The sequence below is a fragment of the Heterodontus francisci genome, unplaced genomic scaffold (assembly GCF_036365525.1).
Source record: "Heterodontus francisci isolate sHetFra1 unplaced genomic scaffold, sHetFra1.hap1 HAP1_SCAFFOLD_58, whole genome shotgun sequence".
Lineage (NCBI taxonomy): Eukaryota > Metazoa > Chordata > Chondrichthyes > Heterodontiformes > Heterodontidae > Heterodontus > Heterodontus francisci.
Genome location: NW_027142006.1, coordinates 8,819,598 through 8,830,773, shown reverse-complemented (window position 1 = coordinate 8,830,773; position 11,176 = coordinate 8,819,598). Strand labels below are relative to the sequence as shown.

The following is an 11,176-nucleotide window of genomic DNA, read 5'->3' as shown; positions in this document are numbered from 1 at the left end:
GAACTAATTCCAGTGGTAATGGAAAACAGTGATGTTATAAGGGTGGAGTTCACAATCTTGAAGTGAATCCAGAGTGCCTAACCAAAGAGGAGCAAGGGCTGTACAGCATTTATGCCACTAGCAATCACTCAAATGATGGAGACTTTTGTATAATGTTGTTGGTAAATAAACAGTCCATTGCTACGACCATGGATTGCTCCATCATGAGTAGAGAAATGTATGGGAGCAAAGTCAGTGATGTCCGTCAAACTGAGAGCACCAGTCAATTGAAAACCTACTCTGGTGAGGTGTGAGAAATGTGTGGGCAAATGGAGTGCAATATCCAACATAAGGGCAGGCCCCTCAAGTTACCCATTGTTTAAAAAATTAGGTCAGTGGAAGTAGGCATCACTGGCAAGGCCAGCATTTATTGCCCATTCCTAATTGCCCTTGACAACTGAATTGCTTGCTAGGTCATTTCAGAGGACAGGTGAGAGTAAACCAAATTGTTGTGGGCCAGCATCACATACAGGCCAGACCAGGTAAGCACAGCAGATTGCCTTCTGTGAAGGGTATGAGTGAACCAGATGGTTTTTAATGAAAATCAATTATAGTTGCATGGCACCACTGCTCAGATTTTATATTATTCATTAATGAATTGAATCTGAATTCCACCAGCTGCCATGGTGGGATTTAAACTCATATCCCCAGGGCATTAGTCTGAGTCGTGAGATTATTAGTTCAGTGACATTACTGCTATGCCAGCCTCTCCACTACAAGGTAGTGAGATATGTCAACAAACCAATAATAATGGGGAAAGACTGGCTTTGAAAGCTGAAGTTAGACTGGAAGCATGTTTTTTCAAGTTGAAACAACCAAGGAGCTTGATCAGGCATTGAATTGTTACAGGAACACTTTCGAGGACAGCTATGAAGGCATAATCAGTGTGAAAGCTCACATCTGAATCAGGCCTGATACCAAACCAGTATATTGCAAAGTTTGGCTGCTTCCTTATGCTTCCAAAACCAAGGTTGAAGAGGAGCAAAAGAATCTGGAGAGATATGGTGTGCTGGTGAAAACTGATCACTGTGATTGGGCAAACCCAATTGTCATTGTGCCCAAGTCAGACAAAACCATCAGTCTATGTGGGGATGACAATGTCACAATGAACCAGGCAGTGGATTATGAGAAGTATACACTACTGATCTCGAGATTTGTATGCGGATTTAGCAGGATCCAAGCTATTCACAAAGTTGGATTTATTCCATGCTTATGCACAGCTCAATGTGAATCAATTGAATCTGCAGTATCTCACGATAAACACACACATGGGGTTATACTCCTACATAAAGCTGCCGTACGGTGTGAAGCCTTCTCCAAACTTCTTCCAAGTTACAATGGGTAAGATTTTACAAGGAGTGCTACATTGCTTGTGCAATCAGGATGATGTGTTGATCATGACTGTAACAAATGAAGAGAATTTTCAAGTGTTGGATGAAGTGTTAAAAAGGCTCAATGATCACAATGTGTCAGTTGAAAAAGAACAAGTGTGCCTTTGTACAATCTGAGGTGGTGTACCTTGGCCTGATAATCAATGAAAAGTACTACAGCCAGTGAAAGAGAAGATAGAGGCTATGGTCAAAGCCCCGAAGACAAAAAGATGTGTCTGAGCTTAGATCTTTTCTACGCATGGTCCAATACTACTTGCAATTTCTGCCTGAGCATGCAATGGTGTTAGCTCCACTACATGAGTTGTTGAAGAAAGATGTGAAATGGAAATGGTCTAAAGCACAGCAAGATGCTTATGATGCATGTAAGAGAAGCTTGACCAGTGACACACTACACATTCATTACCACACAAATGGTGAACTGAAGCTAGCTTCAAAATATGGAGTTGGAGCAGTAATCAGTCATGTTGTGGATCATGGTCAGGAGAAGCCCAGAGCATTTGTGTCACGTACCCTGACCAAGAGTGACTGGAACTACACACAGATAGGAAAGGAAGTGTTTGGAATCATCTTTGGAAACAAAACGTTTCACCAGATTTTGTTGGGTGGTAACTTTACGCTAGTAACAGATCATAAACCACTAATAGCTATTCTGGGACCAAAGTCTACAATACTGACAATGGCAGTATCAAGGATGCTGCAGTGGGCTGTACTTCTCTCACTGTTTGACTGTAACATTGAATATCGTAGTTCAAAGGAGAATGCTATCGCTGACGCACTGTCACATTTACTGCATGAAGATTTAGATGTAGACTGTGAAGGTGCAATCTTCATAATAGAAATTGTGGCCATGACTGAGTCGACCAGTCGGCAGGTTCACTGTGAGCCGATAACACTGCCGGGTAAAGGCCGCTTTCCAACTCCAATCTTAACACAGGAGATTCCCCAAACAGCTGTAATAAGGTGTTTGTAAACTGCTGGAAGCGGATGTGTGTGGAAATGGTGATGTTACTGAGGAGGTTTCTTAGTATCGAATGGATTGCGTTTCGGTGGGAACATAACTGAGTGTTAATTGTAGCGGGACCATATTGAAAAGCTCCGGCTTTCTGGAAGGCTTTGACTACGAATGCCGAGTCTGGAAGGGTTTGTGTGGAGAGCTGGGTTTCGGTTCTACTGTTAATAAAGGGTTTGAAATTGGCAGCCCGGAGGAAACTGGAGGTGGATCTGAAAGATGAGGGGCCGTTCTCTCTCTGTCTTGTCACTCTGGGTGTCTCCTCCCTCTCGCTCTCTGTTTAATCCTCACTCTGTCTCCTCCACTCCCTGCTCTCACTCTGCCTTTCTCAGCCAGGTCCAGGGGGTCTGTATACAAAGGATCCTGAAGGATTCTGTTACTCATGTACTGCAGTGATCTGAGTGAAGAATCATCATGTCTGGCAGAGGTAAAGGAGGCAAAGGACTGGGCAAAGGCGGAGCAAAGCGGCACCGCAAAGTGCTTCGTGATAATATCCAGGGCATCACCAAACCAGCAATCCGCCGCCTGGCTCGCCGTGGCGGGGTCAAGCGAATCTCGGGTTTGATCTGTGAGGAGACTCGCGGGGTGTTGAAGGTTTTCCTGGAGAATGTGATCAGGGATGCGGTCACCTACACTGAGCACGCCAAGCGCAAGACGGTCACTGCCATGGATGTGGTGTACGCTCTGAAACGGCAGGGCCGCACTCTCTACGGATTCGGCGGTTGAACAACTTGACCCTTTCCAGCAAACGCACAACAAAGGCTCTTCTCAGAGCCACCCACCACCTCACAGAGAAAGCAGTGACCTGGAAATGGGAGCTGGGATAGGCTGTTCAGAACAGTTCAATCAATCTGCTGTGTTCGGGATACAAAACTGGAATCCCCGAGTTTGATATTTCAGTTGTAGCAAGGATGTGCAGTGGATTTGATTTTGTAAACGTGCTGTGTAAACAGTGCCCGAGACTCTCCAGTTAGTTATTTCCCCAGTCGACACATGCCCTCAGTGAAAAGCCACATCACTCCTCCAGAATCACTCATTGTTTTCATAGAATTTCAAAATGATTTCGATGCAATGAGAGAATCCGGGAGTTTTGCAGCAGCCGTTGAATCGGTCACTGGAACCAGACCCACTTGTGATGTTATTTCTCCCGAGACGGTGTTTCCTGCACTGAAACTGAGAGGGTTTGTGAAACTGATCAGTTTCAGCTCAATCATTCAGGGACCTGGAATTCCCGCAGTTTGAGCCCGAGCCCACTTCTGATTGGTCACCCTCTTCCCATTCGTATGTCTTAACCAATCGCAGAGCTTCGAATTGGAAAATGCAGCAAATCATTGGCTCAAATTGTCGACCTGACAAAGTTTGAATTCGAAAAAGCCGCCAATTTCAGTATCGGAAAGAAGCGATTACTGGAAAATCTATCCAAAGCTGATCGTTTTATATATATATATATATATATATACATGTATGACCATTAAAAAACATTTATATTCCGCTTTTATCAGCAAATTCCTGGCACCATTTTAAAGCTGTTCGTAAAATAGCGCCAGGAAATTGTGCTGATAAAAGCGGAATAAAAAACAAGATTTTGGATGGTTATGTCCATATTTTATGAACAGCTTTAATCTGTAATATTATTGGTTACTCATCTGTAACTGCCGGCAAAATGTAACGGGACAAATAACTCAAATTCGGTGTGGAAGTAATAAATTGGACAGGGTTTCGGGGGACAGTGAGAAGTCACTGAAATAGTTGCTTGAACATTGTAAATAAATCTGATTCGGTCCTGTTACTGACATTCTGGAATCAGACAGTAATCAGCCCTTTCACAGAGACTGTCGGTGGCTCTGAAAAGAGCCTTTGGTTTATTCGATGATATTTTGGCCGCTTTACTTTTTCTGGGAGCTCTGAGCGCCGGTTTTCTTGGGCAACAGCACGGCCTGGATATTAGGCAGCACCCCGCCCTGAGCGATGGTCACCCCTCCCAGCAGCATGTTGAGCTCCTCGTCGTTGCGGACGGCCAGCTGCAGGTGCCTGGGGATGATGCGGGTCTTCTTGTTGTCCCGGGCCGCGTTACCGGCGAGTTCGAGGATTTCAGCGGTCAGATACTCGAGCACAGCAGCCAGATAGACCGGGGCTCCAGCACCCACACGCTCAGCATAGTTGCCCTTTCTCAGGAGCCTGTGAACACGGCCCACCGGGAACTGCAGTCCAGCCCGGGAGGAGCGAGACTTGGCCTTGGCCCGAGCTTTGCCGCCGGTCTTTCCTCTTCCAGACATTTTCACAAATTCTTTCACGAAGAATGGATATTTTCCACTGCATTTACTGTACTTACAGACTGAAAACTCTCCTCATTGGTCGGTACTTAATTCACCTTATTTGCCTATATTCATCACCAATCAGGTCACTGACAACAGAAGAGGGCGGGATTTACCCACCACAACCTCAGAAACAGAATTTGTCAATTTCAAAAAGCCCGCCAATTTCATTTTCGGAAAGGAGCGGATTAAAATAAATGTCATCCTTCGTCAAAGATTTAAAATCCCTTCTCTTTATTTTCTTTCATTCAACTCCTTTCGTCACCAATCAGAGACGCGGGTTTTAAATGTTGTTTAAATTGTGGATCTTCCCACAATCGCTTTCAAACTGTCCCGGGAGGTACTAAATCCCTGTTCACAGCATTTCCCTGAAGCGAAACGTTCAGTTTATCTTCAATCAGAGCCCAGTGTCCTTCTCTGAAAAGAGGGAGCCGGATCGAATCCTCAAACTGCCCTTAATCTGCTCTCTAATGATCCCATTCCGGGCTGTTACACTGCGGAGAGTTACTGTTAATAAAATGATGAATCAGTTCACATTTCAGGAATAGAGTGAAGGAACGGAGGTCTGACTCTTCCCGCTGAAAGCAGCTGTTAAAGCGGTCATTCAGGGGCTGTGCAAAATAAATAACAGCTTAAAGCAAAAAAGGAAAGGCGAATGAGCGCATTATGGGTTCATGGGACAGGAGACACAAACACAGTATATTATACATTATCTTAAAGTGATTTAATAGAGATGTTCGGATGCAGCTTTTTCAGAGAGATTGTGGGTGGCTCTTCAAAGAGCCGTTGTGTTTGGGATGTTTTTCAGTCCATTGTGCAGTTTTACTTGGAGCTGGTGTACTTGGTCACCGCCTTTGTCCCTTCCGACACGGCGTGCTTGGCCAGCTCCCCGGGCAGCAGCAGGCGCACGGCGGTCTGGATCTCCCGGGAGCTGATGGTGCTGCGCTTGTTGTAATGGGCCAGGCGGGAAGCCTCACCCGCGATGCGCTCGAAAATATCGTTCACAAACGAGTTCATGATGCTCATGGCCTTGGAGGAGATGCCGGTGTCGGGGTGAACCTGCTTCATCACTTTGTAGATGTAGATGGAGTAACTCTCCTTCCTCGACTTTCTCCGCTTCTTGCCGCCCTTTGCTGACGGTTTATTTAAGGTTTTCTTGGCGCCCTTCTTAGGAGCTGCTTTCTTCTTCTCTTCAACCATCTTCAGATTCAATTTCAGACACAGAAATAAACCAAACCCCTTCCGAGTGCGGATTAAATAGACAATCCCACAGCTCTATGCAAATGAGGGATGGGGGAAAATAAAGATTGTGATTGGGTGACTGGCAGTGATGTCACAAAGGTTTCATATTGTAATTCTCTAATTGGTCTCTTTCGCCATCCAATCAGATTAAACATTTGCAACCAATCACAAACACCCTTCCTGCAATCAGGAAGTATATTTCCCAAAGACTGTCTCCAACCCCAGTTTCTGTTGAAAGAGCCGCTTCTTATGTAAAGCTCCCTGGAAATGTCCTGGCTGTTGTTGGGAAGACACATATTGGCTGATTCTGTGTCCTTGTGTCTCTGCTATTGCATGTGAGCGTGCAATTAATTTCATTTATTTTTTCTCTGATCCTGTGTTTGAGCGTGTTGTGTAATTCGGTAGCTCTCAGTCTCTGGTGCAGTAGGGATTCATTCTGTATATTACAGACTCTGGTACTGTGAGTGTGACATCCATTCTGTATCTGTCTGTCTCTGGTACTGTGTTTGAGTGTGAGGAGATGAGGTGGAATGTTGCAGGGAGGAAGATGGAAAAGAGCTTTGGTGCGATGACACAGCCTTGCTTGAGCCCAGTTTACATTGGGATTAGGTCAGTGCTAGGTCCGTTGCCAATGATTACATGTCATGCAGTCGGCAGACGATGGTGCCGAATTTCTCCGGGCAGCCAAATTTGAAGAAGATGTTCCATAATCCCTCCCAGTTTGGAGAGTTGAAGGCCTTTGTCAGGTCAGAGAAGGCCATGTAGAAAGGTTGCTGCTGCTCCCTACATTTTTCTTGGGAATGTCTTGCTGTGAATATTATGTTTACTGTGCCTCTTGATTGACAGAATCCACATTGTGATTCCAGTAGGAGCTCTTCAGCCATGGGGAGGAGGCGGTTGAGAAGGACTCTTGTGATGACCTTCCCTGTGACGGACAGCAGGGCTGCCCCTCTGTAGTTACTACAGTCGGGGTTGTCACCTTTTTTGAAGATGGTCACAATTACGGCATCTCGGAAATCCCTGACATGCTCTCTTCCTTCCACATGAGAGACGTGAGACGATGTATTTGTGTCAAGAGTGCTTCTCTGCTGTATTTTCGAATTTTGGTGGGAATTCCATCTATGCCGGTGGCCTTATTTTTTTTTTAGCTGTCAATCTCTGTCAGTCTGGGATTGTGCTGACGTCATGGTGGGTAGCATGCTGTGGAATGTAGTCAAGGGCACTCACATCAAAGACGGCATCGCAATTGAGGAGATATTCAAAGTGCTCCTTCCAATGAGTGCTGACTGCCTCTCTGTCCTTGATCAGTGTCACTCCATTTTTTGCTCTCAGTGGGGTAGGTCCTTTGATACTTGGGCCGTGAATGATCTTGACAGTGCCGAAGAAGCCACATATGTCGTGGCTTTCAGCAAGTTTTTGTAGTTCCAGCGTTCTTTCAGCCCACCAGCTGTTGTGTCAGTCGATCTACTCTATAGTACGAGTTGGAAACTATTGAACTGACTTTGCCTCCAGTCCAGAAGCAAGGCCATTCCAACATCTGTCATCTAGCTGCAATACGCTGACAACGCCTGCGGGTGCGCACACCCAGTGACCAAGCTTCAAACCCTGATCGATGCATTCATTGAGGCATATGAAAGAATTGGCCTTAAGCTAAATGTCTGGAAGACAAAGGTCCTCTGCCAGCCTGCTCCCCGACACTGCCCCTCTATATCAAGATCCATGGCGAACCACTGGACGATGTGATCACTGCTCATCCCTAGCGAGCATTGTCTCATCAAGGGCAGCCATCGACAACAGGGCAGCACAGTGGTGCAGTGGTTAGCACTGCAGCCTCACAGCTCCAGCGACCCGGGTTCAATTCTGGGTACTGCCTGTGTGGGGTTTGCAAGTTCTCCCTGTGTCTGCGTGGGTTTCCTCCGGGTGCTCCGGTTTCCTCCCACATGCCAAAGACTTGCAGGTTGATAGGTAAATTGGCCATTATAAAAATTGCCCCGAGTAGAGGTAGGTGGCAGGGAAATGTGGGGATGTGGTAGGAATGTGGAATTAGTGCAGGATTAGTATAAATGGGTGGTTGATGGTTGGCACAGACTCGGTGGGCCGAAGGGCCTGTTTTAGTGCTGTATCTCTAAACTAAAGACAATCCAACATCCCAGGAATCAGCCCAGTGAACTTTCTCTGAACTGATTCCAATGCATGTGTACCCCTCCTTAAATAAGGAGACCAAAACTGTGTGGAGTCCTTTAGTTGGGATGTCACTAATGCCCTGTACAGTTATAGCAAAACTTCCCTACTTTTATACTCCATTCCCCTTGCTAAAAATGCCAATATTCCATTTGCCTTCCGAATTACTTGCCTTAGCTGCATGCTAACGTTTTTGTAATTCATGTACTTGGACACCCAGATCCCTCGGTACAGCAGCATTATGCAGTCTCTCTGATGTAAGTAATATTCTGCTTTTCTATTCTTCCTGCCAAAGTAGACAATCTCACATTTTCCCGTATTATACCCCATCTGCCAAATTTTTGCCCACTGACTTAACCCATCTATATCTCTTTGCAGACACTTTGTGGCCTCCTCACAACTTGCTTTCCTACCTATCTTTGTACCGTCCATAAATTTGGCAACAAAACACTCAGTGCCTTCATGCAATTATTAATATAGGCCATAAATAGTTGAGGCACCAGCACTGATCCCTGTGACACTCCATTAGTTACAGTTTGCCCATCTGAAAATGCCCCATTTATCCCCACTCTCTGTTTCCTGTGAGTTAGCCAATTCTATATCCATGTGTGTGTAGTTTTCAGATTGTGTCTGTCAGTGTCTGGTACTCTGAGTTTTGGACTCTTTCACAATCTCTCAGTGCGACTATTTGTGTGTTAGGTTCCTTTAGATGACTCAGGCTGAGATACTGTGAGTGTAGTAATCAACCTATACAGTGGCGCAGTGGTTAGCACCGCAGCCTCACAGCTCCAGGGACCCGGGTTCGATTCCGGGTACTGCCTGTGTGGAGTTTGCAAGTTCTCCCTGTGTCTGCGTGGGTTTTCTCCAGGTGCTCTGGTTTCCTGCCAAAAGACTTGCAGGTTGGTAGGTAAATTGGCCATTAGAAATTGTCGCTAGTATAGGTAGGTGGTAGGGAAAGGTGGGGATGTTTGGTAGGAATATGGGATTAGTGTAGGATTAGTATAAATGGGTGGTTGATGTTCGGCACAGACTCGGTGGGCCGAAGGGCCTGTTTCAGTGCTGTATCTCTAATCTAAAAAAAAAACCTTTCAGCATCTGGCACTTAGCATGTGTTTCAGGCGATAGAGGTCGAGGTCAAGGAGGACCTCCATGAGGTGAAGATTCAGGAGGCCTCACTCTTTGCCACAGAGGCCTCCAAAATCATCTTCCGGTCCAGAGTCCACTCCATTGAACAGGATGAGATGTGTTTGCACTACCTCTTCCAAAAGCTTCACACAGCTTCATCAGAAGCCTGAAGGAAGAGGATGGCTCGGTAACGTCTTCGCAGTCCGACATACTAAGAATTAGCAAATCCTTTTATGCCGGGCTGTCTGACGCGAAGCACACAGACAGCAGAGCTTCCTGTGATCTATCACAGCTGTCTTAGATGATAGCATGAGGGAGAGACTGGACATGCCGCTAACTCTGGACAAGCTGACAAAGGCCGTCAAGTCCTTTGAGACGAGTAAAACTCCCGGAAGCGATGCCTTACTGGTTGAGTTGTATTCGGCCCTGTGGGACTGGATCGGCCCAGACCTGCTGGAAGTATACGAGAGTATGCTCCTGGCCGGCAGCATGTCAGAATCCATGAGGAAAGGCATCATCACCCTCATCTCCAAGCGGAAGGGGGAGAGGGCAGGAATCAGAAATTGGCAGCCCATCTCACTACTTAATTTTGACTACAAGATGCTGTCCAAAGTCATAGCCAGTCGAGTCAAGTCTGCTCTGGAGTTGGTGATTCACCCTGATCAGACCTGTACTGTACCCGGCAGGAAGATCTCTGATAGTCTCGCGTAACTCAGGGATACGATCGCCTATGTACGGGACAGGAGGGTGTACACCTGCCTCATCAGCCTGGACCAGGAGAAGGCTTGTGACAGGATATCGCACACCTTCATAATGGATGTGCTTTCCAAAATGGGGTTTGGGGAGGGAATCTGCAATTGGATCAAACTGCACTTCACAAATATCAGTAGCGCTGTCTCAATCAATGGGTGGGAATCAGAAAGTTTTCCGATCCAATCTGGAGTCAGACAGGGCTGTCCTCTCTCCCCGGTCTTGTTTGTTTGCTGTTTGAACCCTTTGCTAAGTATATTAGGAAGGATGTGAACATAAGAGGGGTGACAATCCCAGGCAGCAGAGCCACTCAGGTTAAAACCTCCCTGTACATGGATGACGTCGTCGTCTTCTGCTTGGACCCGCTGTCTGTGTGCATCTGCAACCAGTTCGAACTGGCCTCAGGGGCCAGAGTTAACCAGGGCAAGAGCGAGGCCATGTTCTTTGGGAACTGGGCTGACCAATTCTTTGTCCCCTTCACCATTAGGTCACAGTACCTGAAGATGCTGGGGATATGGTTCGGAAGGGCTGGGGCGTGCACCAAAACCTGGGAGGAGTGAGTAGCCAGGGTACAACATAAGCTGAGCATGTGGGAGCAGCGATCTCTCTCCAATATGGGTAAGAACCTGGTCATCAGATGCGAGGTGCTCACGTTGTTGCTGTATGTGGCGCAGGTCTAGCCCATACCCCACTCCTGCGCTCTGGTGGTCACCCAAGTCATTTTCCACTTCATCTGGGGATGCAAAATGGACCGGGTCCGGAGGGACACGATGTTCAAACCTCTGGATAAGGGCGGGAAAAATGTACCCAACGTTGCCCTCATCCTGATGACTACCATCGTGTGCGGCGGCATCGAGCTGTGTGTAGATCCCCAGTACGCAAACACCAAGTGTCACTATGTGCTGAGGTTCTATCTGTACCCGATGTTGAGAAGGATGGACTTCGTCACATTGCCGCGGAACGCTCCATCCTGTTGGGCCGTGCCGTACCACCTATCCTTCGTGGGAAAATTTCTGCAGAAAAACACCTTTGACCACCAACCCATCAGGCAGTGGTCTGCATGGAATGTCCACAAGGCCCTACGGGAAAAGGAGATGGTGGATCCTGTTGGATGGTTCCCCAAG

At 46.7% G+C, this 11,176-nt stretch overlaps 2 protein-coding genes across 2 annotated transcripts; both read right to left on the bottom strand.

The window, feature by feature from the left end:
• Nucleotides 1–4,325: 4,325 nt before the first annotated feature.
• On the bottom strand, nt 4,326–4,715 carry LOC137365863 (histone H2A-like). The gene has a single exon (XM_068028105.1). The coding sequence runs from the start codon at nt 4,713–4,715 to the stop codon at nt 4,326–4,328; it is 390 nt and encodes a 129-aa protein (XP_067884206.1).
• Nucleotides 4,716–5,576: 861 nt separating this feature from the next.
• LOC137365861 (histone H2B 1/2-like) lies at nt 5,577–5,945 on the bottom strand (the record flags this gene model as incomplete). Its single annotated transcript, XM_068028103.1, has 1 exon — nt 5,577–5,945. A coding segment is annotated over one exon (369 nt), but the record flags the coding sequence as incomplete, so codon positions are not given.
• Nucleotides 5,946–11,176: the final 5,231 nt, after the last annotated feature.